The sequence below is a fragment of the Phoca vitulina genome, unplaced genomic scaffold, assembly GCF_004348235.1.
Source record: "Phoca vitulina isolate PV1807 unplaced genomic scaffold, GSC_HSeal_1.0 scaffold16, whole genome shotgun sequence".
NCBI classification, from domain to species: Eukaryota; Metazoa; Chordata; class Mammalia; order Carnivora; family Phocidae; genus Phoca; species Phoca vitulina.
This window is the reverse complement of record NW_022589719.1, coordinates 38,024,396-38,052,277: the sequence shown is the minus strand read 5'-3', so window position 1 is coordinate 38,052,277 and position 27,882 is coordinate 38,024,396. Positions and strand designations below refer to the sequence as shown.

The 27,882-nt window shown below is 57.5% G+C and overlaps 2 protein-coding genes across 3 annotated transcripts; one reads left to right on the top strand and one right to left on the bottom strand.

The window, feature by feature from the left end:
• Positions 1-492: 492 nt before the first annotated feature.
• DEAF1 (DEAF1 transcription factor) lies at positions 493-27,860 on the bottom strand. 2 transcript variants are annotated; one of them, XM_032414671.1, is made up of 12 exons: positions 27,567-27,860; positions 25,299-25,396; positions 23,351-23,480; positions 22,913-23,059; positions 22,201-22,340; positions 21,545-21,610; positions 17,213-17,339; positions 16,374-16,502; positions 15,824-15,952; positions 14,240-14,487; positions 5,919-6,008; positions 493-2,486 (listed from the first exon to the last, which is right to left on the bottom strand). In XM_032414671.1, the coding sequence occupies exons 1-12, from the start codon at positions 27,853-27,855 to the stop codon at positions 2,382-2,384; spliced, it is 1,698 nt and encodes a 565-aa protein (XP_032270562.1). In that variant the 5' UTR covers positions 27,856-27,860; the 3' UTR covers positions 493-2,381. The 2 variants fall into 2 exon arrangements, with proteins under 2 accessions (XP_032270562.1, XP_032270563.1); XM_032414672.1 differs by having other exon boundaries at positions 5,919-6,005.
• LOC116638565 (basic salivary proline-rich protein 4-like) lies at positions 17,347-21,532 on the top strand. Its single transcript, XM_032414673.1, has one exon. It carries the CDS (start codon positions 18,475-18,477, stop codon positions 19,405-19,407), a length of 933 nt encoding a protein of 310 aa, XP_032270564.1. The 5' UTR covers positions 17,347-18,474; the 3' UTR covers positions 19,408-21,532.
• Positions 27,861-27,882: the final 22 nt, after the last annotated feature.

Below are 27,882 nucleotides of genomic sequence, written 5' to 3'. Positions count from 1 at the left end.
CTGGCTGACCGGGAAGCCCCTGGAGGGGCCTTGACCACCCAGCTCACTCAGCCGTCCCACCGATGCCAATCACCCCAGCCTGCAGCTCCCGGAGCCCTGGCTCTGAAGACCCACGGTGCCCCGAAGGGCCTGGCCTGTGCTGACAGAAGCCGGCCCCTTCCTGTCCCCCGAGGCTGCGTCCAGCAGGAGATGCCCTGACACAGAACTCTTGAGGACTGGCAACAAAGCCTGATCCGCCCCCTCAGGAATTTCCAGAAGCCACCACAGAACACTTCACAGGCCTAGAAAGGATGCGATTTGAAAAACTGCCCCCAAAATGTGCGGTCCTGAGGGTTCTATCTTCTTTTTATTATTATTTTACATAGGCTCCATGCTCAGTGTGGAGCCCAGTATGGGGCCTGAACTCATGACCCTGAGATCAAGAGTCGGATGCTTAACGACTGAGCCAGCCAGGTGCCCCATGAGGGTTCTGTCTCAAAGAGGAGGGGGAGAGTAAGCTGCCCCCACCCCAGGATGGAGCCGGTCCAACGGGGGGGTGGGGGTGGGGAGTGGAACTCTCCTTGCAGGGGGACTGGCACTTGCTTTTTGAGCATTTTCAGGTTTGGGTGCAGATCCCTTCGGCTGAGGCTGATGTGCTCCCCCCACCCCAGAGAAGCAGGGAAGCAGGGACACAGCCAAGAGCTGAGAAGTGCCCCCTTCCCGCCACGTTCTGCTGCAGCAGCAGAGAAACCCACTCAAGGTGCGCTATGAGGGTGCCCAGTGGGGGACGGTGCATCATGGGGCCAGGGTCACAGCCCACCATGCTCACCATGGCCTCTGCCCCGGGCATGCGCCCAGACTTCTCGGAATTCGTCCCCCTGAGAGGTGGTGGCAGAGGCAAGAAGACGAAATGCAGGGACTCAGGTACTTGTTAGATTCAGTAAAAGAAAACCCAAATAAAGCAGCTTAGTCCGCAGAGCTCAAGGAGCACAGAGGCAGAGCGGGTTTCTGGGGAGCAGGGCCCCTGCTGGGCTCCCTGAGAGCTGCCGGCTGGGGGTCTGTCCCTGAACCTAGGGCCCGGCCCTCCCTGACCCAGGGACGCAGCCCAAGGGGGAAGCAGCCGCCCCTAGGAGCCAGAGCAGCACCCCTGTGACCCCCATGCTCACGCCCCCTTCCTATCACAACTCTGGCCGCCCCCTCAGCTCGTTCTAGAGCCAGCGTCCCAAAAGCCAAGTCTCCAGGGTGCTCCAGACTTGGAAGAACTTTCTGGAAGTAGGAATCAGGGAGGGTGCAGGGCTGGGGGTATTCTTCCACACCCACGGAGGTGTGAACGTGCACAGCTCACAGAAACGGCACTTTGAGGCGAGCATCAGGATCAAGTGATGTCTGTAGAAGGGTCTTGGCGCCTGGTGGCTGGGCTGGCCCGCCACCGCACACAGCCCGTCGTTCCATCTGGGGCGGGTCTTCACCTCTGCCCCTGCGCAGTGGAGCCTCCGAGCCTCAGGAGTGCGAAGAAAACAGGGTGACGGCAGGCCAAGGGTTCCAGGGCCACAGGGGCATTTCTGGAAACCCACAGAAGCTTCCAGAACGTAGGTGACTGTTCCTCAGGTACCACTCTTGGTCAGCAGGGAAGGCAGGTCCTGTTTCCAGGCCCTGACACCCAAATGCACTGGCGATGAGTACCCCAGGCGCTGGCCCCTGTCTCACCCTCTCTGCCCTCTGCCCCTCAGTGCAGGCGGGGGACGCAAGGCTGGCCTCAGCTCTGAGCGGTCAGCGTTCTCGGGGTATAACCTTGTGCTGGAGAGGAGAGGAAGGAAACTGAGCAAGTTCAGGGCCGTGTCACTTCAGAGACTGGTGCCTGGGGCAGCGTCGCCCCGCGCTCGGGCCTCTGCCGCGGCTCGTCCACCAGCGGCCACAGGGAGAAGGCTACGGGCCCGCCTCGCCGCTGCTCCTCCGCGGGTCTGCACGCTTGGGCGTTGCGAACTCCAAACCGCACGGTCAGGAGAAACAAAACTGAGGCCCACCCACCTCCTGGGCATCTGGGGAGCTGGAGTCACCCGTCCTGGTGGGGCAGGGAAGTCAACTTTATTGACAGACACATGTTATGTACACGTGTGTTACTGCACACGTCACACCCGTGGGTAAGACCGGATGCTCACGAGCCAGGGGATAAAAAAGAGCACCGTGAGAAGGCGCCAAGGGCCCGGGGCCTGCGTCCACCAGCCGCTGCCTCGACCTCCCTCAGGGCTTCTGGGTGGCAGGAGCTCATTTCCAAGGGCGCAGGTCACTTAAAGTCTGTTAACAACTTGACCAGCAAGTGTTTTCACCTTCTCCTCAACGTCCCCCAAAGTGCCCGACCCGCGGCAGCCCCGCAGCACCGTGGAGGGGGGACCCGGGGACCCTCACACGGTGACTTTCTCCATCACACTGTCAGTGACGTGGACTTCGTCCGCCTGGACAGTGACAGCTGCCGACTGACCGCACAGATGCTGGTGGTCCTTCCAGTCCTGAAAGGAGAGCACACCCCACGTTACCACGAGGGGCCACCTCACTGTGCAGTGGGGAGCAGGGCCTGGGGCAGGGGACGCCCAACCCTCTGGCCGTCTCTGCTCTCAGCCCACACTTGCCCACCCTCACGTTTAAGGGACCAGCTCACATGGCAAACCACCAGGACGAGCCTTAAACACACCAAGACCCGGAAGCATGTCTACATTCTGACCCCTCCTGCCTTTCAGAGATACGCACAAAAAAAATATCGTCTATGCAAGGAAATATTTATATCTGATGTTGTTGCCCACAATATAACTTGCAATCCCAAAGGTAAAAAAAACTGGAGCCAGCCACTTGTCCACAGAAGGGTTTGGTGGCTGTGGCTCACGGGAAGACTGGGGACAGGGTGGGTGCGTTGGGCGAGATGCCGGCTCCTCCCCGTCCCCCATTAGGGGACAGATGCTGCTATCAGCCTGTTTGCAGGTGGAAACGGAGCTGAGCTCCAGCGAGGCTGGAGCCCGTGTCCAGGGCTGTGGAGCTGCCTCTCAGCCCAGACCGGAGATCTGCAGGAGGGTGGGCAGCCAGGGCCAACGAGGGCTGTGTTAGTCAAAACAGAGTAACCCCTGGACAGGAGATCAGCATTTGATTTGACATGAATGAATATAAACACACACTCCGTGGAAACAAACACACCCAAACACTAACGGATGGGTTCCAGGATGGCAGAACTCCAGCTGATTATCTTTGTGCTGTCCTATGTTTTCCAAATTTTCTACAATAAGTGTGCCCTATTTTTACAATAAAATAGTAACATTTGAAATCATTATATCAAAAAAATGAAAGTTTAACTTGAAATTACCTACAATAAACTTTGTAAATCTACACAGTGTGTGAACCCTCACAGGCTGGCTTCAGGTCCACAGCATCTCATACCCCACATGACAGTTAACTCAACAGGGGTCATGGCGGCAAACGGGACAGCGGGAATCATAAGCGTTTTAAGAGAAAACAGGAGACTGGCAAAAGTTCTGAGACCCAACACCCACAACGTGATCTCTGTTAAAAACGTTTGCCCTGCAAACAGCACTAATGAGAAAGTAAACGGACAAGTCACAGGCTGGGAGGAAACGTTTGGAGTCACGAATCCGATGAAGGACCCGTGTCCAGCATGTACACAGAGCCCTCCATGCTCAGCAAGAGAAACCACCCAAGTCACACCTGGACAAAATATTTGAACAGACATTTCCCCCAAAAAGACGCACACCCGTCCACCGAGTGCGGGAGAGGACGCACGGCCGCCCACCGAGCCCGCCCGGGAGAGGACGCACGGCCGCCCACTAACATGGGAGAGGATCCTCAGTATCACTGGTCACTAGCAGAGTGCGGATTAACACGCGCTGGGGCGCCGCCGGGCGAGGGCCTGGACAGCCGCGGTCCGCTGCACCGCCCCAAGTGCGGGAAGGGAAAATGCGCAGGTGCTTGGGAAAGTAGTTGGGATCTGTCTCAGCAAAATTAAACACAAATTTATAGACGACCCAGCAAGCCTGCACCACCGTATCCAGCTAGACATATGGAAACATGACCACCCGAGAAGATGCACTAGAGCACGCCCAAACCCGCAACGACTCGTGCCGTCAGCTCAGGAACAGGGAAGCAAAAGGAGCGAAGCAGTGACGCACGCACCTTGCAATGAATGAGCTGGGGAAACACGGAGCCGAGAAGCCAGATGCCGAGACCACACAGCACAGGACTCCAGGTACTGAGCTGCCCACAGAAGGCAAGTAGATTTGTGGGGGGCCAAGGCGTCTTTCTGGGGTGATGGGCAGTTCTAAAACGGAATTGTGCTGTTTGCACAAGTATGATGTACATTTTGAAAAACCCCTGAATTGTGCCCTGAAAACGGGCAAATGCTGTGGTGTGGCTGTTACACCTCCGTGAAGGTGCACCCCGCATGTGGGGTGCAGGAAGGACGCAGTCTGAGGGCTAAAATCCACAACGGTCCCACCCCGGTCCACCCGGCAGCACCAACCCCCTTCCACCTGCTTTTGGGGGCACAGAGAATTAGAGGGGGCCTTCCGGCTGGACTGCAGGTCCTGAGATCAGCATTTATGCCAGACTAGGAAGGGCTCAGGCTTCGGTCTCCTCCCTCACATCCTGTCCAGAGTTCATTTTGGGTCCAACATGAGAAGTACGGTTTTCGAAATTAATTTTATATCAATTTACATAAATAAAAGCAGAGCATGTTTTTATCAACACGACACAGGACACAGTTAACACAATCCATGGAAAAGGAGAATCTCTGTCAACAAGATCATACCTCAAATCTAACCTCCCAGTTCACAGAGGTCCCAAGACTCCAGTTCACATTCAGACAAAATCTGACCTAAAAGGATTCCATTGAGACAGAAACCCACGGATCCTCCTGTGCGGGCTCCCACTCGGGGCGGAGGGCGGAAACAAGCCCGGAGCCGCGCCCCCTCCCGGCCCCCGCCCGTCTGGGCTCCTGCTCAGCCCTGGGCACAGGCCGCTGCCCGAAGTACCCACAGACAACCTGGTGCCCTTTTCCTCAGCACAGAAGCCTGCTGGCACCACTCAGGGAAACGCAGACTGCTGGTCCCGTCTCCCAAAGCCCTAGCAGCGGACGGACAGACGGGCCAGGGGCCAAGAGCGAACCTGGAAGGCAGGTGGTGCCCCCCAGACGCAGCTACAGGCCACCAAGCCCTCGGGGGCAAAATGCACGGGCACACTGCCCCGGGTGGTGGCAGCTCTCCGGGGGTCGGCGGGTGTGAGAACTCGCGCCTTCCTCCCGCGCCGCCGCCTCCCCACGAAGCCCTGGGCACCTGCAGACCCCACCCACCCCCGCGCGGCACCGGCTACACCGGCTACAGAATCAGAGCGGGGCCGGTGCTCAGCACGCACACGTGCACCGCGTCCGCGGGAAGGCGGCATGTCCGTGCACGCGGCCCTCTTCCCCGTGCTGAGCCAAGGCCCCGCAGACAGAATGACCCCGGGGGCCGCTCTGAGTCCGCGCGGGAAGGGCAGGAACACCCGACCCTGCGACCGCGACGCTAGGAGTGCGGGCGAGCCCCGGACGCAGAGACACGGGCAGGGCCCCCCGGCTCCGAGTGCCCGGGCTGGGAGCGCGCGCTGTGACGGCCTCGGGGCGGGGACCCCCTCGGGTGGCTTCTTCGGGACTTTTGTGGAGCCTGCGGACCCGGGGAGGAGGCCGCCGCCCGGGCGAACAGACTGCGGCTGTGGCGGGGGCAGGCGGGCTGGGCCTTAGGAAGGAGCCGGTGCAGCCTCTCGGAGCGAGGAGTGGGCGGGGCGGCAGAGGGCGCAGGGGGCGGGGCGGGGCCGGGGGGCGGGGCGGCAGAGGGCGCAGGGGGCGGGGCGGACCGCAGGGGCGGGGCGGGGCCGCAGGGGGCGGGGCGGGGCGGCGGGGGACGCACCTTGCGCTGGCAGAAGGTCGAGCAGTAGTTCACTTTGTGGCAGCCGGTGCACTCGCTCAGGGCCTCCCGGCCGCAGTTGACACAGGACTGCTGCAAGAAGGACACAGGCCGGTCAGTGTCGTGGGGACGCCTCCCGCCAGTCAGCCCTGTGACACGTGTCCCCACCCCCGGTGACGCCCAGACGCACCTTCCCATCACCCCCACAGCCAGCCTCTCTCTACCTAAGACGGTCTGCACTCCTCGCCCGCGAGAGATACGGACACGGCAACGTGGGGCCTTTTCCAAAGTCCGAGGAATTTCATTCGTGCCAAGTAAGCAGGGAAGCCCAACCCAGGAGCGATCGAGTTCTCGGGCACTGATAACATTTCCCGCGCGCCTGGAGCTTTTCCTCTGAGCCAACTGAGGACTTCACACAGGCAAGTGACCTGTCCACGGGTGGTCGTAGTGGTGTGGCCAGTGCGGGTGCCCTGCAGCCGTGGGCTCTCCTGCCAACTCTCTGGCCCAGGCCGGGGCACCGGGTCTGTGCAGGCCAGAGAGCACGAGAACGTCCCAACGTCACTGACGGCAGGCCAGGGCCTGTGCGCGCAGGTCAGTGGGTCGGGGTGAGCGGCACCCACGAAAGTCAGACGCGCCTCTTTACACACGGAGCCCCCACTCTGCGTGGGTGAGCAGACCACAGCTAGCCTCTTGCAGAGTTCTGTTCTGAACTTCAGCTTCCTTCCTCACAAGACGTTATATTTACCACGTGTAACGTCTTTCCACTCATAAAACCGCCCGCAATGTGTACTCGCTCACTTCCAGAAATATGAGCGTTAGCTGGAATCCGAGGTGCTCATTTAGTTTGCCCCCTGCCTCTACTTTATAAGGCAAAATACATAAAGGAAAGAAAGAAGAGACAGTCTATAACCTCATACAGAAATTTCTTCAGGGAAAGCAAAGGCTTCCCAGGGTTCACGGCACCCTGAGTGGAAGCAGAGGTGCGGCTGGGTGTGGGGCCCTCGAAGAGAAGAGGCTCCGTGGGAGGGTGCCTGTGCTCACGGAGTGCACACCCGGGGGGCCTGCCTCACTGCCCTCGGGAGAGGCTGCATGCGGGAGAAGGCAGGGGGGCTCCAGTCCTCTCGCGGGACGTCTGTCCCTGCCAACAAGAGAGCACGCGCTCATCTGGACCTTCCAGGTGTGCACTCCAAGCGCCTAGCAGTGTCGGTAGGAGACTCTGAACTGAATCAAAATGTCACAGTGAACAGATGGAAAGGGGCCGGCTTCTCTAGCACTCGTGAGTGCTCTCAGCTCCTCAGCCTTCCCAAAGCACACTGTGGGAAAATTATTTTTTAACCAGAAATCACATTGTGGCTGGCACTTGAGTCCGACACCTCAGCTTCAGGTACAGAGACAGACGAACACGTACAGAAACACCGAGCACGCTCTGTACATGTGGTTGTGAGTACACGGCTCCGTCTGTCCGCTCACGGACCCAGAAGCTACGACGCCCCAGTGGCGAGGAGCACGCCAGCCCCCGGAACTTGGTTCCCCAGACCGTCCTCCAGTGAAGGAACCAGGGCTCCTGGAGGAAAGGCTGATTCCAGGGCTGGGGCAGGAGACGCCCAGCTAGGTCTGGGGGGCGTCTAGCACCAGAATGCACACGGAGGGGAGGATGCCAAAGGGACCCAGGAGCCAAGCAAGAGCTCCCAACGGGCAGAGGTGCAAAAATGTGAGCAAAATAAGGATCACAGGTCTAGGGTACAACCCAGAGTACAAAACACATGTAAATGAGCTCCTCCCAATATGAAAAAACAAATGGATAGAAAACAAATCTCTGGTGCAGAAGAATTCCAAAAATACACCAGGATTCTGCACCCACCCTCCCTGTGCCCCCCAGGAGGGGGACGGGACTCACCCCCTCCCCAGGCTGTACTAGCACAGTAACTCCGTGTGCAAAGGGGAAAGTCATTTTTATGGAGAAACCTCTGAGCCTACATACTGCCTATGACCTGCCCCCCAAAAGCCTATGCTAACCCTTTGGGTATTGGGGCCCTTTGGGGTTAGATCAGGTCCTTAGGGTGGGGCCCCTGAGGGACTGGTGCCCTGAAGACACCAGAGAGCACTCTGTGCCCCAATGTGAGCACAAGGTGAGAATGTGGGGGCCTGCAGCCTGGAAGAGGCCCCTCCGGGACCTGACCCTGCGAGCCTGCAGGCGCCCTGATTCAACCCCAGCCCAGATGACTGTCTGGGCTCCACTGCCCGCGTGTATCCCTCTTCCGTTGGCGCACTTCTGTGCCTTGCTATGCTTAGCTCTTAAAACCAAGGACGAGGCTAAGGAACGGTGAAGCGGCCGATGCTGGCCGGGGAGAAGTGTCAGCCAGGAGCCCGTGGCCATGGGCCCAGGACGAGGCCACAGGCTGGCGTCTGCTGGACACTATGCCCTTGACAGGGAAGGGCATCTACTCTTCTGCCCTGTTTGTTTAAGCTCTGCTGAGCTAATTACACGAATGCAAATGACTCATGATGAAAACTGCAAAAATCTGAATCACCTCAGCTGGGCTAAATTCAAATAAAATGTCAAAGCAGGCAGTCCTAGGCCTTCCCTCCCTCTGCTGCAAACAGCTGCATTCTCACTCAGGGAGCCCACCTCTTCCTGACTCCTGCGGCCTTCACTGGTTGTGTCTTGTCCCCTGACCCCCCAGTACTCCTGGGGAGATACTTTGGGAGGGGTTCTACCAGGATCTTCCCAAACAGCCAGCAGTGTTTGTTTTTCCAACCCTGAATGTGTTCCCACGTTGCAGTCACACTGAAGGGCCCCTTGTGATGGCACGGAAACTTGTGTTCTCTGTGGGTGGGAACTCCGGGAAGGAAGATCTGTTTCACACTGGCCCATGTCAAACACTCCTGTCATGGCAAGTCCCACAACAAAGAGACACTTAGCGGTCTCCCCACGTAAAGCCTAGATGGCCCACAGCCCCGCCTGCCCCTCCTCCCACCTCACGGAACTCTGCCCCCTACCGTGGGCCACTCTTGTGGCTGGGACACGTGCTCTGGGCCTCCCCATCCACACACTGCTTGAGTGGGGGCCTTCCCGCCCTTCTGAGCCCCTCCAGGCCCCATAAGGTCCCCGAGAGCAGGCTCTCCACGGGGTCATGCAGATGCGAGGCCCCCTTACTTCACAAGAGCCCAGCGTCCAGGCACGGCCATCACAGGGCCACAGAGGTCAGACCTGTCATCCCCCGTGTGTGGAACTGGGCTCTGCGAGCACATGTGACGTCACCAGGCTACCCACAGGGCAGGGCTCCATGAGTTCGGGCTGCGCGGTGCCTCCACCTGGCCTCCCCCATCGGGCGCTCAGCTCTCCACAAAATTATCTAAGAATGGCACGTCCAGGGGCACCTGGGTGGCTCAGTGCTTAAGCGCCTGCCTTCGGCTCAGGTCATGATCCCAGGGTCCTGGGATCGAGCCCCACATCGGGCTCCCTACTCCGTGGGAAGCCTGCTTCTCCCTCTCCCACTCCCCCTGCTAGTGTTCCCTCTCTCGCTGTGTCTCTCTCTCTCAAATAAATAAATTCTTTAAAAAAAAAAAAAGAATGACATGTCCTGTCTATGGCTCGAGAGAAAGGACAGACACGCCCATCACAGGTCCAGCCGATTTCGCAGGTGCAGGACACTGACAGATGACAGATGCGCTCAGTGGGGAAGATGCAGGCCCAGACGTGGCCCTCCCATTAAATCGCTTAACATTTTTCCACCCGACGGGATTTTAAGGGTAAAGGTATTTCGTGTCCATTTCTTTCTTAAAAATACATAAAATTACAAATAAAATCCAAAGTCCTGCCTTGTGGGGTGGCGACCTCACTAATTCAGCCACAGGCAAGAGACCGGCCCCTGTGTCATGAACTTTTCGTAACAGGAATTCGGTTTCTGGATCCTTTGAGTGTGACCCGAGAACGCGAATGCTCTTACATGTGAGAAATAAAACACTCGGCGGCCCCCACGCCAAGCTCTACGCCCCTGAACGTTACCGCGACCCCTGGCGTGGCAGAAGCTACCTCTGCTGTGTCTCCATGTGCTTTCACGTCTGTCCCACTTGTCACTGGAGAATTCTTACTAAGAGGAGGAAATACATCTACGTCACCTACAAATTCTACTCTGTGAAAGAAAAGCCCACATAAATTAGTGATGAGGGACGCCTGGGTGGCTCAGTCGGTTAAACATCTGCCTTCGGCTCAGGTCATGAACTCAGGGTCCTGTGATCGAGCACCGTGTCAGGGCTCCTTGCTTGTTGGGAAGCCTGCTTCTCCCTCTCCCTCTGCCTGCCACTCCCTCTGCTTTGCTCTCTCTCTGTCAAATAAATAAATAAAATCTTTAAAAAAAAAAAAAAATTAGGATGAAAAATCTAAAACTAGAACACTTCCTCTGCTCATTTCCTTGCCAGCATGAAGCTGAGATTTCTGTCTGGCTGGTGCCACCTGAACCGGTCTGACAGGAGCTCTGTGTTCACAGGGAGGGGGTCCCAGCACCCCCAGCCAGGGGGGAGTGCGCAGAGCACAGGTTGACCCCAAACACTAGGTCTCCGCGGCACAGAACCGTCCTGTGCCAACTAGCAAGGGTGGGGTGCCAACCAGGTCCTTGGCTGGGGGCCCACAATTCAGTGACCATTCTAAGTAAGAACACAAATGTCTGTTTTCCAGTCTATGCTTCTGCGTACAATTTGAATTAGCAAAACGCAGACATTCCTTCCTTCTCATTCCCCAGACACTGCCTGGGCAGCTGTGGAGAGACATGCTCTCCTTCCCAGAAGGATGTTGCTGGACAGATGGAAGGACCAGCCGTGGAGCTGGCAGCTACCCCGTGTGTGGCCTGGGCCCCAGGACCCGGGCGAGGATGCCACAACTTTTCTTCACAGCTCAGATTCCCTCCTCACCCTTTAAAATGATCCCCCAGATCCATTTTAACTCTGCAGGAAAGATACCAGCCACACCCATTCAGCCATCTGAGCAGCTCCTGCATCCTTAAGACAAGCCCCAGGGAACGACCATAACTTTAATCTTCTACAATCACACTGACTTTTTAAAAGTCCTTTTTTTTTTTTTTTTTTTAAGTAGGCTCCATGCCCAGCGTGGAGCCGAACACAGGGCTTGAACTCATGACCCTGAGATCAAGACCTGAGCTGAGATCAAGAGTCAGATGCTTAACTGACTGAGCCACCCAGGTGCCCCTAAAAGTACTTTTTCTAAGCAAACACAAATACCCTATTTAAGAATGGGCACAGGGCCTGCAGAGACATGGGTCTATCGTAGACATGCTGGTGGTCAAGCAGCTAGGCATCATCGAGCTGCTGAGGAGATGCATAGCACAGAGAGATACCCCCTCACACCCCCCGGGTGGCCGAAGCCTCACCACCTGCAGGACAATACCAAGACTTCAACAGACGGGAAGGAGCACACAGAGAAACGGGTCATTAAAAATAGTTACAAAAATAGTTATAAAAACAGTGACTGAAAATCTTCCAAACTGAATCAAAACCAACATGAAGACCTGAGCTTAACATGTTAACGGGGCCTCTTTACTTTCCATATACTGTTGCCTTGAAGGGTCTCCCTGGGGCCCTGGGGACACGGGAGGGTCTGCCCCAACTCGGCTGAGTCAGCTCCTGGACACACTGAACCTCTTGCCAGGAGGAGCGCCTTTCAACAGTGAGCCCTCTTCTCCAGAGCCCACATCCCCACCTCCTCCTCCATGGGCTTGCTCACACCACTGTGTCCCTGCCCAACTGAGCCGGGGTCAGGCCCCAACAACCCTGAACCCACTGACCAACCCTGAGCCTGCTCCCCCGGCCGTGTCCGTTCCTTCCCACAGAAGCCACTTGCTCACATCTCTCCCTCACTCCCTCGGCCTCCCAACCCACCCAGGTGCTTCCCCGCATGGCTGTCTGGTCCGGCGTGCCTCCTGTTTCTAGGGAGCTGGGAGTGCTCACGTCTTCATCACGATGACCATCCCACCTCTGCATGTCTGACCACACCTCACAAAAACAAATGCCAGTGCTCTGAACACATCAGCACGCGTAGGCAGTTCACAGCCACATGCCAAACACCAAAGACAAAGACAAGTTCCGGAAGCAGCCAGGGAGGGAGACCCGTTATGTGTAAGAGATCAAGGATCCCGCTGCAGGACGCAGGGGTGGCATCTTCAAAGAGCTGGGGACGACAGACATCGAAAGCACTCCAACTGTGCTTCAGAAGGAAAGGGGGCATGGTGGCGGCCCCAGATACACGAGGCACACCGAGCGCCAAGAAATGCGGAGGCGCAGGGCCCAGCGGCGCGAGAGCACCCCCAGCGCTAACCAGAAGGCTCCGCGAGCGCACGCCGGCGCGTGAAAGCAGTCTCAGGAAGTGTCCGAGCATCACTACAGAGCCTCTGACGGGAACGGGAATCGGTCTGAAACCACTGATGCTAAGAAATCTAGAAAATTCTCAAACATTTGAGAACCTAGCAGTCACTATCTTTGGGTAAAGAGATTTAAGATTTTTTTTCCTGCTTTTCTCTTTTCTATAAAATTCATTGATTATGTATTAATTTAAAATTATAGTTTTTTTTAGTTTTTTTTAGTTTCTTATTTTTTTAGATTTTTTATTTATTTATTTGAGAGAGAGAAGGAGATAGAGACAGAGAGAGCATGAGAGCGGGGAGGGTCAGAAGGAGAAGCAGACTTCCTGCTGAGCAGGGAGCCCGATGCGGGACTCGATCCCAGGACTCCAGGATCATGACCTGAGCTGAAGGCAGTCGCTTAACCAACTGAGCCACCCAGGCACCCTAAAATTATAGTTTTTTAAAAACTATTTTAAACGTATCTGCTTCTTCAGAAGAACCAACATTTTTCCTCCTTGGGAAAAAAATCATACGTTAAGGAATCATTTAAAAAATTATGAACCCATGGGGCGCCTGGGTGGCTCAGTCGTTAAGCGTCTGCCTTCAGCTCAGGTCATGATCCCAGGGTCCTGGGATCGAGCCCCGCATCGGGCTCCCTGCTCAGTGGGGAGTCTGCTTCTCCCTCTGCCACTCCCAGGGCTCATGCGTGCTCTCTCTCACTCTCTCTCTGACAAATAAGTAAATAAAGTCTTCAAAAAAAAAAAAAAAAAAAAGACAAACTAAGAACCTGAAAAGCTCTTCTTTCCTCTGATCTATAAAAAGTAGAAATAAACAAACAGAAATTTTCACACACAGATTTTGTAAAAAAAAATCAATCTGACTTTTGTTTACAAATCAAAGTCCTGGGGCGCCTGGGTGGCTCAGTTGTTAAGCGTCTGCCTTCGGCTCAGGTCATGATCTCAGGGTCCTGGGGTTAAGCCCCACGTCGGGCTCCCTGCTCAGCGGGAAGCCTGCTTCTCCCTGTCCTTCTGCCCTTCTCCCGGCTTGTGTATGCTCTCTCTCACTCTCCCTGTCCAATAAATAAATAAAGTATTTTAAAAAACAAAACAACCACACGGCTGGCGTGCTCCCAGCCTCCACCCCAACCCTGTGCATCCAAGCCCACTAGCAGAGCTGCTCCACACTCCTCGGACCTCACTCCACTGCGCACAGACCGCCCCTGCAAGTGCACGCCAGGGGGAGCCGCTCCGGCAGGTTGGGGTTGGGCCACCTGTGCCCGCGGTTGAGGGAAGACTGGCCCTTGGCAACGTAAAGGCCCTGGAGAAAAGCCAAAGGGGTTGAGCCTTCTCTGTGCTGCAGTGACCAGCTGCCGTGGGAAAGCGCTCTGTCCCAAGGCTCTGTGAACCCTGACACCACGCTTGGGATCCTACTTCTGAAGAACACCCTGGAAGCTGGAAGGGAAATGCCCACAATGGCACTCAAGGGGCCAGGGAGGCGGTCTCCGGGGGGCACCGAGATGCAGGTGGAGGGGCTGGGATGGGAAAGGGGGTGGTAACGGGGAAGACGCACATCTGCCCACCAGCTGCCTCAAAGACAACCCAAAGGAGGCCTCTCCAAACTCAACAGGGCCCAAGACACATTTTCATCGTATGCCAATAGTCTAAAAAAAGTATATGCAATGTCCGTGACAGGTGAGCGTCCAAAAACAAGTGTCCACAGGCTGGTGTGGAACATCTTTTCCCTTTTGAGATAAACCAATCCTATTTACAAGAGCACAAACACCTGAGCAGTAAGAGCGTTCAACATTCTATGAGAAAAGCTTAATTTGTAAACGATTCTCCAGTCTCGCTCTTCCAGAAAGGTGGGGAATGTAAGCCGGGGTAGACACCGCACGGCGGGCTCCGGAGCCGGCAGAAGGCATGGGTCGGGCAGCCACAGACCGGGGCTTTCTGCTCAGCCTGACGTTACCTCTTTCCGCTCTGTCTCCGCCTGGACTCTGGCCTGGGCCGCGGCGGCTTCTCGGTAGGAGCTGGCCTGCTTGGCTTGCTCGAACAGCGTCTTCAGCTGCTGTGCCGTATTGAGCAAGGAGTTGACCATCTCTTCCAGGTACAGCCAGCTCCGCGGTTCTGACATTTCCAGCCCGTTGACCACCGTGGGAGACACAGCTTTGGTGGGGGTGGAGGGTGGGACTGCCAGGGCCGGCAGAGAGGTCAACACTAGAACGGTTGGAAAGCAAAATAAAACAAGAAATCATTAAATTTCCTCCATTAAAACTTATCAAATGTTGGAAAGTGTGGGGGCAAGTGACCCCAGGCATAAATACCACAAGACCTCCCCCTAACACGCTAGAAGGTGGGGAGACATTCCTACATTCACAGCGCCGCACTTCAACGTCCCTCGTGCCGCCGCCACCTGCAAGCACGTGCGGAGACCCAACCCTGTGCGTACGGGCCGGAAGCCAGATGCACAGACAGAGACCACGACAAAGTGTGCCCTGCGCAGGTGGCCATGAAGCATCAGATGGCGTGGGACGAGGACAGCCTGAGGCTGTGACTCCGGGTACCCCGCGTGAACCCATGAGATGGAAGCATGAGGGCGCCCTGGCTCCGTCTCTGCTCATGTCGAGTCCTCCCTGACGTCTGTGGCCACACATGGGGTCCTGATTAGGGGTCACAGGCGTCAGGCTTCTCATGGAGGAAGGACAACATTACAAAGATGGAAAGGAGGAAACTGGGAGGAACCTGTGGTTTAGATGGGAACTGGACCCTCAACACACATGCCAGAGCCGGGACACCCGTGTACGCGCGTCCCACCTCTGTCCTCTGGGAGGGCCTGTGGGCAGGGACACCCCCAGAGCAGTGAGCACCCCGGCCTTCCAGGACAAAAGCCCCTGATGCGCCCCACGTGGGAGATGTGGGCAGGGAGGCAGGGGGAGGGCATAATGAAGCAAGTGCTCGCCAACAAGAAGTTTGCGTGTCTGCAGCGCTAGGATGAGTTTCCGTGTTGCCGCATCGTCTGTAAAGGCTAAAACGTACAAACACAGCCACCCGCCAGCTGGGATCATGAAGCTCCCTTGAAAAAAAAGCGTACTGAGACAGCAGTGTGTGGTTAAGTGAGACATGGAACCAAAATGCACGCGTGGCACATCATCATTAGGTCTTGGAGCGGGAGCGATGGCAACACTGGTCCTTCCACGTTTCACGGACACTGAGTGCTCCGTGCCAGCCCCGGAGACGCCGGCCCGGACACAGGGAGCACGCACCCTCACGGGCAAGATGGACCAAGAGCACGGCCTCCCTTTGCCAAGTCCCGGCAGTAGCGTGGGCCTCCATGTGGGCCGTCTGCCGCCACACGGCGCGTGGACGACCGGGTGGGCCGAGCTCCAGTGGAAGCGCGTTCACAGACACGGGCAGCACATCGGACTTCGCCAGCCCCCAGTCTAGCGTCTCAACAGGACAAACGCAAACAAAACCTACTCCACTTAGAAATTCTGTCCTAATGAGCAACGCTGAGGATACCAGCCTGCAAGTGCGGGAACTCTCTCAAACCAACCTATTTTGGGATGAGATGTTGGCAACGCGGCTTCTGGAAACGGTGCGATCTGACAGCTGTCCTGGTAGCCTGGGTAGTGGGGCTCCGGGTGGCCGACTCTGCACGGGGGCTGCACACCCGCCTCTTGTACTGTCGGGGACACAAGGGACAAGACAGCCTGCTGACCCGGCTGTGGCTGCAGATGCGACATCTCCCAGCATCTGCAGCTGCACCACCCCCGGGGTGAGTCGGGATGGCAGAGATGCTGGAACCGGGGCATACCGGGCGACGTTAGTCTCAGCCACGTCTCTCCACCTTCTGGCCGTGGCTCCTGGAGCACCTACCAGCGCACCGTGGTCCCAGGGGCTTGTGCGCGTGGCTGCTGGAGAGCAGGAGTCGGCGGACCGGAAGCACTTCCTGTCACACCGATCGACCCGCACCCCTGCAGGCCTGCCCGGCGCCCTCCCGCACCCACCAATCTGAAGCCCCTGCTCCAGGCTGCCGCCACCGCGCCCCAGGTCAATAGAGGTGATAGGTGCCGCCCGCCCACGGGGTGCTGAGGACAACTCACCCGTGGCTCCCGCGAAGACATCGCCCTGGGCCGGGCTCTCTGAAATGACGGCGGTAGCCTCCACGGTGGATGCCCGGTCAAAGGTCAGCGCGCCCGAGGTAGTGATCTGTCCTGAGGGGGTCACGGTGACTGGAAAAGCAGAAGCGCTGTTTACCACCCAGCTCTCCCACAGCGCAGGCCGAAGCCTGGACACGGCACGTGCCCCAGGTGCCTCTGCAAGGGCCGGAAGAGACCAGGGACCCTCAGCGCCTCGGAGGGGACCCAGGGCTGAGGCACGGGCGGCGGGCTCTCCGCAACACCCTGCTCACATCCGACCTGGCAACAGAGGCAGGAACGGCCTCCTCAGAAAACAAACCAAAAAGCGTAAGCCCGCAGCCCTTGTGCTCCCGTCGCCTGGGGCCGCCCGAGTCCCCCTGCCCTGCCGCACTGCGGGGCCGCCTCGGCGGGCACCCGGCACAGGCGCTAACCGCTGATGCGCTGTCCCAGGACCGCCTCGCCCCACTCTGACTCCCTGCTGCCCGGTCCGAGCTTCAAACACAGACCTTCCCTCCGCCCTCCCGTCTGCGAGACCACGGGGTGGGCCCTTCACGCGCCGGGCACGTGCCCGAGGCTGCAAAGACCAAAACCCAAGAACCTTCACTGGGAAGGTGCCCACACGGACGCCCCCTCCGAGGAGGAGGAGCCGCTCCGGGTTCATTTCGTTAGAAAATATGTGTGGGCACCCGCGAAGGGGTCTACGGAGACGAGGGAGCCCCCCGAGGGTGTCCCCCACGCGGACAGCAAGGCAAGCCGCGGGGGTCGGAGGTCGGAGGGGCCGCGCTCCGTCCCACTCAACTCACAGGCGGTGGCCGCTGTGGCGGGCAGCAGCGTGATGTTCTTGGGGGGCTCCTTCTTCACGGGGGTTGTGGGCAGCTCGTTCTCCTTCTTGCGCCTTTTGTAGGGGACAAAGAGCCTGACCGGACCGCTCTGTGGGGAGAGGCACAGTGAGGGCAGGACGGAGCTGCCCCACACTCCACTGCTGACGCAGCGGCCCGCTCGTCTCCCTCCCGCGCCGGGGCCACAGCGAGCTCGCCAAGGTGGGAAGCTGCAAAGACTGACCTCGCCTCAGGCCCCAAATTCCTCACAATGACAGAAAAGATACTTTTTAAAAGAATACGTGAATAACACTGTTTGAACACAAGAAAAAGTATCATCAACATATGGGATTTTCAGGAACTGCAAGGAGACAGAAAGCAAAGGGGAATGAGTTAAGGAGAAAGGAGAGCCCCCTGCCCCAAACAAGAGAACATTCCCCAGAAAGGAGGAGGCCCTGTGGTCACCAACTACGGGGAAACCTCAACACACCAGCAGCCACAGAAGGGACGGGGACCAGCACGGAGCAGATCTGGGCGGGGCGGGGGGACTGACAGCTGCAGACCCTGAGGGCCGGGCCATCTTGCTGGCCGTCACCGTGCTCGGGGGGCGTGAGACCCTCGGGAACCGGCGCAGGCTCACTGCTGCGGGCCCCTCCACTCAGTTTTTCACTTGGGTGTACTGTTTTTCAGTTTTAGAATTTCCACTTGGTTCTTTTTTTGTAATTCCTGTCTCGTTATGGAGTCTCCGTCTGCGGAAACACGGCCATCCTCCCTCCCACTCCGCACGGAGCACACGTGGAGGCCGGATGCCCAGCGGCTGTTTCTGCAGTAAGTGCGGTCACAGGGGGCCCTGACTTGAGGGGTCCGAGCGCTCGCTCCCTCTGCCGCATGAGGGCACAGCACCACTGCCTGCCGCCGGGGGTCTCGCCTGTGAGAATCCAATTTCTGGGGTCGAAGGCCACCCCCCCGCCCCTTCTGGCCCGGCCGTGGTGTTCTGCAGTGGACACCTGAGCCACTGAGACATCATCCATGGATTCTTCAGACGGTTCCGTGAACATAGACAGGGGACCGGGAGGCCTCTGTCCAAGTGACGTCTCGGCCGTGTCTGCAGTGCGTTTTCTCCCGTGTGGCTCGCACTTTCCATCTGTGTGTCTTACACCTTTTTGTTGAAAACTGGACATTTTAGGTGACGTACTTGAGCAACACTGAGACTGACTCCTTCTCTGCAGGGCTTCCTGCTGCCGCTCATGGGCTTAGTGACCTGGCTACACCGCGGCAGAGTCCCACCAGACGGAGTCCCACCGGGCAGAGTCTCACTGGGCGGAGTCCCACCCTGCAGAGTCCCACCCTGCAGAGTCCTACCGGGCGGAGTCCCACCGGGCAGAGTCTCACTGGGTGGAGTCCCACCGGGCGGAGTCCACCAGGGGGGAGCCCCACCCTGCAGAGTCTCACTGGGCGAAGTCCCACTAATGAAGTCTCACTGGGCGGAGTCCCACCCTGCAGAGTCTCACTGGGCGGAGTCCCACCAATGGAGTCTCACCGGCCGGAGTCCCACCCTGCAGAGTCCCACCAATGGAATCTCACCAGCCAGAGTCCCACCCTGCGGAGTCTCACCGGGCAGAGTCCGACCAATGGAGTCTCACTGGGCACAGTCCCACTCTGCAGAGTCCCACCAGGCGGAGTCCCACCGGGGGAGTCTCACCCTGCAGAGTCTCACTGGGCAGAGTCCCACTAATGGAGTCTCACTGGCCGGAGTCCCACCCTGCAGAGTCTCACTGGGCGGAGTCCCACCAATGGAGTCTCACTGGGCAGAGTCCCACCGGCGGACTCCCACAGGACGGAGTCCCACCCAGGGAGTCCCACCCTGCAGAGTCTCACTGGGCGGAGTCCCACCAGTGGAGTCTCACTGGGCAGAGTCCCACCGGCTGGAGTCCCACCAGGGGAGTCCCACCCTGCAGAGTCTCACTGGGCAGAGTCCCACCGGCTGGAGTCCCACCAGGGGAGTCCCACCCTGCAGAGCCACCCTGCAGAGTCTCACCGGGCAGAGTCCCACCAGTGGAGTCACACCGGCCAGAGTCACACCAGGAGAGTCCCACCCCGCAGAGTCCCACCATCCGGAGTCCCACGGAAGGATGCTGCCCTGCTTCCAGAAGCCTGCTCCACCAGTGCCCGGGGCATAACTGCTCCACTGTCTGATCCCAACTGCATTAGGGCTCCTTCATGGGGAGTTTTCGAGACAAACCTTTGAGGTCTGTTCCTATCCCAGGACTCTTGTGAGCTGCGGTTTTCCCTGGTTCTCTGGTTTGGCCTGTTGCCCTCAGGCTCTGCCGGCCTCCCCTTCAGGGCTCACATCCATACAGCACTGCTTCGGAGCCGGGGGCAGGAATGGTCCTCATGTCTGTCTGAGCGGCAGCCCTGCTTTAGCGGCAGAGCTCTGGACAGGGGCAGAGCTCTGGTCTCGGTCTTTCTCCCGTGGCATGGAGCTCCACACTAGGAGCGAGCTAGGGTGAGGACGCTGAGGCACAGTTCTCCTACCCTGCCACTCCCGGGTGGAGCCTCTGCCCACTGAGAGAGGCTGGGTGCAGGAAGGCAGCTCCGATCTCTCGGTCACACTTGCCCAGAATTTAGTTTCTGCCACTCAGAGCCAGGGCTGGGCATGCCGGTCCCGGTGCTGAAGGGAGAGGGAGTGGGGCTCCCTTCACAGGGAGCTGGAGGGAAGCAGGAGTGAGCAGGTGCATGGGGCTCTTCATACTAAGGTCCCTGCAGTGGAAGCCAGAGTGTTAAAATTTGCAAGTTCGATTCACCAAGTTTTAGTTTATGGATTGTGCCTTTGGTTTCACGTCTGAGAAACCCTAGGCCATGAAGTTCTCCCCTGTTTTCTTCCACGAATGTTAGTTTTATGTTTTGGATAAACCTGGATCTGTGATCCATTTTGAAGTCACTTGTATATAAAGCGCCAGGTTGAGGCCAAGGTGCGTCTCTAGGCCCACGGCCGTCCGGCGGTGCTAGCAACTCGCGCGTGAGCACACACGGAGCCTCTCGCTTCACCGACACCGTACATCTTCATGACAGCAGCCGTGGAACGGGGCTTAATCAGCATGTGCTGGGACTCCTCCAATTTTAGTCATTTTCTCAAAATTGCTTTGGTTGTCCTATTTCCTTTGCCTTTCTGTATACATTTTAAAGTCAGCTTGTTTAAAGCTCCACAGAACCCGCTGGGATTTGGATAGGAACCGCGTGAAGCCTACAGAACACTGTGGGAAGAACCGGTGCTCTCTGCACTGCCCTCCACCCCACGGGCTTGGCGCATCTGTCCCAGGTCTTCCCCAGTTCCTCTCTACAGCACTTTCTAGTTTTTTGTACACGGATTCGGTACCTGTTCTGTTAGATTTACATGTATTTTAGTGTTTTGGAGTAACTGCGAATAATTCAAATACTCTAAACTTCCAGATGGAATGAATTCCCTCTTACTGCTCTTTTTCTCCCTACAAGATCCCCGAGAATCTTACTACTAGTTTCTCCAGGCGAATTTTAAATTCATTTAATTTTCACAAAAATATCCCATTGTTGATTCCACTAGAATCACATTTAGTCTATACATGAACTAGACAATTTAAGAATATTTAGTTTTTCCACCCGAGAACATGATTAAATTAAATGTTCATATCTTCTAATTACTAACCAGATGAGTAGTCAAAATAAAATCAGGAAATCTCATTAAGCAGCTTCTAAAATTTGAAAATATTTTTAAATAGAATTCAATGCTCAGGAAGGTTGAATACTGGGATATTCACACGTTACAAATCAGTCTCACGTTTTTGAAAGCTGGACAGCAACATACGTTAAAGTCAATGAAAAATAGTTATTCTTTTCAAAACTGTTCAGGGTTTAGGATAAAGAAATATTTCAAAAGATATTAAAAGCTCCTTATAAATAATTTCAGTGTAGTATTCTTATGAAATAACGTTAAAAATGTAGACTATAAAACAGCACATATATACTTCTTATAACCATGAAAAGAAAGTGTGTGTCTGGTCTTGGGGTTAAAATGTCCAGACAGGCCCCCTTCCGTGTGCTGTGACCGGCGTGCAGGGCCAGCCTCGTGCGTCACCTGAGGCATCAGAGTGACAGCTGAAAAGCAGAATTTGAGTGAGAAACTGATAACAAGCCCTAGCTAAGCTGCAGGTGCCCTCGAGCTGCGTGCACGGCAGAAGGACAGGACAGGGCACGCGAGCAGGGAGCTGAGGGTGGGACACTTCTGTGGGTACACAGAGCCGCTGAGCGAGCCTGGCGACTGGTCACTTCCTGGACACTCACCAAGGTCATGTCGTCACAGCACGCGGCACAGGTGCAAGATGCAGCATGAGGGTTTAGGATCCCGTCCTGAAATGCAGAGAGTCCCATGGTGCGTGAGAAAGCCAGCCTTCCGTGTGAACCATCGACGCTAGAGGAGGGCAACTAGCTCTGCCACTGATCTGCCACTCACACAGTCCAAACCCTGTCGCTTCCAGAAACTGATCTCTCCCCCACACTTCCGTACAAGGCCATTATCGGTGGCAGGATCCACAGCTTCCCCTCCAGGAGGTGAAAAGATTCTACGGACGTTATTTCTTGATCAACACCCAAAGCACTACACTGCAAAGAGCAGTTAGAAGCCCTCTTCTCGTACGATGAGTAAACTGAGGCAGAGGGAAGTTAGGCTTTTGAAGGGGGCACGCGCCTCAGTCGGAGCTCCCGTGTCGCCTCATGCACGCCTGACAATACCATCACTGTCCTCCTGTGTGAAACACCAGCAAAACAAGGCTGGTGCCTGGCCCAGGGCCACACCTCCAGGGGGCACAGGACCCACAGCCCGTCTGCCTGACTGCGTTCGGCGGCCCCGCCACAGGGCACAGCGGCCAGGGGAGCCCACAGCCTAAGCCTGGGGAGCCACTCCTGCTGCATCTTCAAGCTTCCTGCTAAGACACAGGCACCTGAATGAGGCACTGCAGCGGCCTGCCCGCGTAGCGGATGCTTCTCTTCCAGTCCTTACTGCTGGCTCTTCCTGCCATGGCTTCAAACTCGGTTGGGCTGTACCAGCTCTCCCCCTGCTTAATGCACCGGCCCCGGCCGCCTACAGGGACACACGGGACCAGCAGTGAGGGCATGCCCGCCCACAGCACCCCGCTGGCTGACAGTGGCCAGGTCCCCCTCCTCTCCTTCCCCACCTCCTACCTGGCTCCTCCCCAGGTGCTCCACAAACACCAGAGCCCCCGCCTGGGCCTGCGTGATCTCACCCTTTCCCATGGACAGCCCCCACCACGAAATCACACTTGCAGGCCACGCCTGCCTACTTTATCTGTCTGCTCACCGGCCACGGGCACCAAAAGCCCAACATGGTCTCACGTGGAGCTCGTGACATCTGCCCCACTCCCAGAATGGGGGTGGGTCCCCATCGCTACGGGTCCCCAAGCTGACCCGGGAACGTAGGGAGCGCATTCCAGGCCTGCCTCTCCCCGCACTCTCCCTCCTCCACGGATCACTATGTCTTCTCAATGTGCCCCCACCACGCCCCAAACCTGTCCTGGCCTCAGCTCTAGTGCCCAGGGGCCGTGAGCCCAGCCTGCTTCACTTGGCCCGGGCCCGGCGCAGCCGCCAGGGGCAGGGCGTGTGTGCATCCCGGCAGCGGGGGCCCGCCCGCCTCACCTGAGCCCAGCCGGCTCTTGAACAGCGTGCCGCTGATGTTCCGGCAGCGCACGGGCAGCTCGCTGTCGTACACGGAGGGGTCCCAGTTGTATTTGGTCCCACCTCTTTCTTGGCCGGGAGCCGCAGGACTTGGAGGACACTGAGGGCCTTGAGCAAAGGAAGCATTTTGAAAATAAGAGACGCAGGACACTCCCAGCATAACTGGAAAAATACAAGCACCTCCTGGACTCTCACGGCTACCACCCCAACACAGCAGCCCCGTCCCCTTCCGCTCTGGGCAGCTCCTCCTCGGCCTGGAAAAGCCCACTTTCTCTCCTCAGACGATAATATTCCTATTCCAAGTTTACCACAAAACTAAATGAGCCAATTCCAGAGTGAACCCCGCGAGCGCTCGGACGCGTTCTGCTCCGGAAAGCCTGGGGCAGGAACGGGCAGCACCTGGAGTAAGGGGAGCAGCTGGCCCCTTCAGCCCGGCCGTCTCCACGATGCTCCCGTCCGTGTGCACGACAATCAGCGTGGCCTTCTCGGTGTTCAGGCTGTCCCCGATCTGCAGCGCCGTCCTGCCAGACTGGAAGAAAGAACGTCCCCTAAGTCGTCTCAGACAACAGCTGCAGGGCCTGTCGCCTGATCCTTGCTCACCATCACCAACAAGGGCACCGACCGGGATTCCGGGGCCTCTTTCAAAGACGCCCCTAAAACACCTAAACACGGAGCCAAGAACAAGAAAGACAATGCTCTGGGAGGCCCTGAGCAAATGCTCACAATCGCCTGCCACAGGGAAAAAATAACCACGTCCCACAAATACACCCTGGAAACAGGAAGTACCCTCACGTCTACCTGAGCAGCCTCTGCAAGTTCACAGGTTTCTAGGGAGGGTTCTGACAGACAAGTCCACAGTCACCGCCGGGGTCTGGGGCAGGATTCCCTTTTCATGCCCGTGCCCCATGCACAGCTCTACCGATGGCCACCAGACACCAGGACCTCCCCAACCACGCTGCTCACACACCTGTCCACGGTGGCCAGGGGCTACCATGACAGCACCTACTTCCTCTGGGCCAGCCTGGCCTCACCCTTCAAGCTGCCCTGCTTGCCAGGAGAGCCAGATGCCCCTCTCCCATCCCTGCTGGCCCTAGGCGCACACCTCACGGGGCTCTGGCAAACAAACTCTCAAGGCTTTTCCCAGACAGCCCTGGGGTAGATGACACTCACTCCAAGCGGCCTGTTCAAACCAACATCCTGGGGTGCTCTGATGCTTTCATGGTGAGAATAGAACCCACGAAGACAAAGTGAAAAGACCTCTCCTTACATCTGAAAATCAAATCAGGGGAAGGGAGTACCAGCTCATTGTGGAGTCTAGGGACCTCCACCCCACAAGCATACACACACACACACACACACACACACACACACGTGCACATACACCCAGGTCCTGGGCTCATACACCTGGAGAGTCATTGCCTCAGTAAGCGTGTCAACACCGCTCATGTCTGAATCACTGAACACAAGCAACTCTACTGGAAAAAGGGAACGTTCTGTGTTCATTTACAAATCACAAAACTAGGGGTGCCTGGGTGGCTCAGATGGTTAAGCGTCTGCCTTCGGCTCAGGTCATGGTCCCAGGGTCCTGGGATCGAGTCCCGCGTCGGGCTCCCTGCCCTGTGGGAAGCCTGCTTCTCCCTCTCCCACTCCCCCTGCTTGTGTTCCCTCTCTCGCTGTGTCTCTCTCTGTCAGATAAATAAATAATATCTTAAAAAAAAAAAGATTAAAAAAAAAATCACAAAACTATTTCCTCATTAAGGCCAACGAGAATACCCAGACATTTGAGACCCGGATCACACTAAGTCTGCAGGTCTTCCTGTCCTCAGAGCCCACTGCCAGCACTGAACCCAGGAGGCTGCACCCCAGCTCCCTGACCCTCTGGCTCCAGTCCTTTCTAGAAAAGAAGACAAACCAGAATCTGCTGGGAAGGAGAGACCAGTTGGAAGCATGAAGCTGTCACCTGGCTATCAGCTCATATGCATTCTGACACCCTAAGAAATAAAGCAAGTTTCTGAAATCTGTAGTCTGCTATTATAATTAAGAGCGCGAGTTTTCTGTTTGTTGCCAGGCCAACGACAGTAACTTTGCTTCCAGGGATATAGTGTCCCAGGTGTGTGATCAAGGCTAGAGAGAAACCGTAACTAAGAGCTGTGGCAAAGCTCCAGGAGAGTCCTCCATTGTGCGGTCATCTGGCCAGGACCCGCAGACAGGAGCACAGCCTGAGGGCAGAGCACAGCCACACCCCTCAGGGCACCCAGGGAACCCAGAGCAGCCAACCTCTGGGACAGCCAGGCTTAGGGAAGATGCCCTCTGGGTTCTGGGGAAAAGCGCTCGTAGGGCAGCTTACCAGAACGTGTCCCGAGAGGGAGGCGGCATTCGCCACGGACGTGGTGAAGACGTTGTCTGCGGAGGCGCCCACGTTGGCCACGGTCACCGTGGTCACCTCTGCAACACAGGAGCCTGATTCAGCATACCCCCTCCCACTTGGGCCCCAAACCGCATCTCTCCATCAGTTATCTGCACTTCCAACCAAGGGACTCTCAACGTTTGTACACTAAGTGCTCACTCAATACTTCTAGACCACAGGCTAGGTGATCTGGGTCTTAGAAAAAGAGAGAGGAGGGCGCCTGGGTGGCTCAGATGGTTAAGCGTCTGCCTTCGGCTCAGGTCCTGATCCCAGGGTCCTGGGATCGAGTCCCGCATCAGGCTCCTTGCTCCTTGGGAGCCTGCTTCTCCCTCTGCCTCTCTCTCTCTGTCTCTCATGAATAAATAAATAAAATCTTTAAAAAAAAAAAAAAAAAAAAGAGAGAGGAAAGGCTCTCCGGGCATTAGAGCCTTTTTCATTCGCAGTGAAAACCCGCCCCGCCACGCTCCCACTGAGCCGCCCCTGGGCTTCTTGCTCCCTTTTAGGAGAAAACCACACACCAAGGCTCCGCGCATCCTGTGATCATCCTGTGATCAGACACCCGCCGTGTCACCGACACACAGTTCCCTCCCTTCCCGGCCCCCCTCTCCAGGTCAGCACAGGGCAGGCTCAGGTCCCTTCATCGTCCTCTTCCCCACCTCCCCCTCTCCTGCTCACTGCCCGCTGCAGAGGCTTTCCCTTCCCTCTCCAGGGCTGGGTCACACAGCGCTCTAGAATGGCCCATGCCTGGGGCAGCCTCTGGCACACGGGAAGTGCCCCAGAAACACTGGCTGAAAGAGTCCTCCATATTCCACGAAGCCAGCGCCCCCCACACTCCACTGAAACACCTGTCCCCCGTCTGCATCCTCCCCTAGGCCACACCCCAGGAGTGCCAAGGAGATCCCTGCCTGAACACACTGGACTCGGCCAAGTAGCTGTCTGCCCAGAGGAGGTGGCCTCAGAAGGGCAACACGTCCCGCTGAGTTACTTCCACCTGGAAATTACCTGACCTCAGGAACTTATAACAGAAAAGTTGTAATGCTTTCAAGTATGTAAAAGCACAACTATAAAATTTTGCAGGAAAAACAACTCATTTCTCTGAGGCTGTGATGAATGGTATCACATTTCTTTTCTGCATCCAGAAAAAACATTATGCAAAAAGCACAAAAAACTGAAGAAAAACTTCATGGTCCAAAATCCCAACATTAAACCAGTTTGGCGAAAAGAACAAAGGCTCTAACAGCCACAAAGCCTTCTTCCCTCAATCGTGAGGACCCCAGGCAGACCACCGACCAGCAGCACTGGGGCAAGGAGGACCTGGCCTGCACCTGAGGGCCGGATGAACACCTGGAGTGACCAGGACCACGAGGACCAAGGAGGCTGCTGCCCAGTCCCCAAACCTGGGAGCTCCTTAGGGGAAAGTGCCTGACAACGCCATGATGACGCTCTGCCAGGGTCCCACGCAGAACTCTGAGTCCTCGGAGGCCTCCAGGGCCACTGGGGAGCTCCCAGTTAGGACGGGGCACAACACCTGGGAAAGTCTCTACCATCTTTGGGTTGGCAGTCTGGGGAGACAGACAGGGACCGACCAGGAAGGCAATCTGAGGAGTCAAAGCACGATGGTGACCTGTGCTCCCAAAGGTCACAGGGCCTCCCAAGCTGGGTGAGCAGTCTTGCTCCCTGGCTCTCAGGTCACCCCTGAACTAACCCTCAGGATTCCAGGCGACCAGACACACCCACCCTCAGGCTCCTCCGGGGCAGGATCCATGTCCGATCCCCACTCCCCTCATTCCCCCAGCCCCCAGGGTCACCAGCGCCAGGGAGAGACAGAGAAGAGGACAGGCAGGGCAAGAGGCAGGTACTGGGAAGGTTCTGGAAGGAGTGCAGAGTGCTTCACGCGGGCGTGGGCAGGCACAAGGTTAAAGAGGCCTGGGAAGCAGGTTCGGGGAAGTGTGCACACCGGGCAGGGCCAGGCTGGTGACATGGGCAGGCGCGCAGGAATGTCAGGGCACACGAGGTAGGTGCGAGGCATGCGGGAGGCCTGTGTTCGGGGGAGCAGAGGCAGGCTGGTCGCCGGGGCGCGCGCAGGGCAGGTGTGTGTGGGAGGCAGGGCGTGCGGGGCAGGTGCGCACAGGTGCACGGGCCGGGCGCGGGGCAGGTGCGCACAGGTGCGCCGCAGGTGCGCGGGAACCGCGGGCGGGCGGCACTTGCCTGCGAAGGCTGCGGCCGCCGCGGCCTCGTCGGGGCCCGGCAGGGCCTCGGCGCCCATGTCCATGTGCCCGGGCTCGGCGGCCATCACCGCCACGGCCGTCACCCGCCGCGTCTCGCGCTCTGCCTCCGAGTCCCCGTCCTCCTCCGAGTCCTCGTCCCTGCTGAGCACCGGCTCCTCCGCCTCGCCTCCCGCCGCGGCCGCGGCCGCCGCCGCCACAGCGGCCGCGGCCGCCACCGCAGCCGCCTCGGCCAGGCCCAGCTGCTTGGCGGCCGAGTCCGAGTCCTCCATCCGGACTCCGCCGAGCCCGCCCGAAGG

What these genes read in the sequence shown, in the direction of transcription:
- DEAF1 (XM_032414671.1), bottom strand. Translation starts at nt 27,855, where the DNA reads ATGGAGGACTCGGACTCGGCCGCCAAGCAGCTGGGCCTGGCCGAGGCG. An exon ending in CAAGAGCCGGCTGGGCTCAG is followed by an intron (nt 22,341 to 22,912) that starts GTGAGGCGGGCG and finishes GTGTCCCTGTAG; the next exon opens with GCGGCCGGGGCCGGTGCATT. An exon ending in CGACCTTCTGCCAGCGCAAG is followed by an intron (nt 2,487 to 5,918) that starts GTGCGTCCCCCG and finishes CTCTCCTTTCAG; the next exon opens with GACTGGAAGGACCACCAGCA.
- LOC116638565 (XM_032414673.1), top strand. Translation starts at nt 18,475, where the DNA reads ATGGGCTTAGTGACCTGGCTACACCGCGGCAGAGTCCCACCAGACGGA.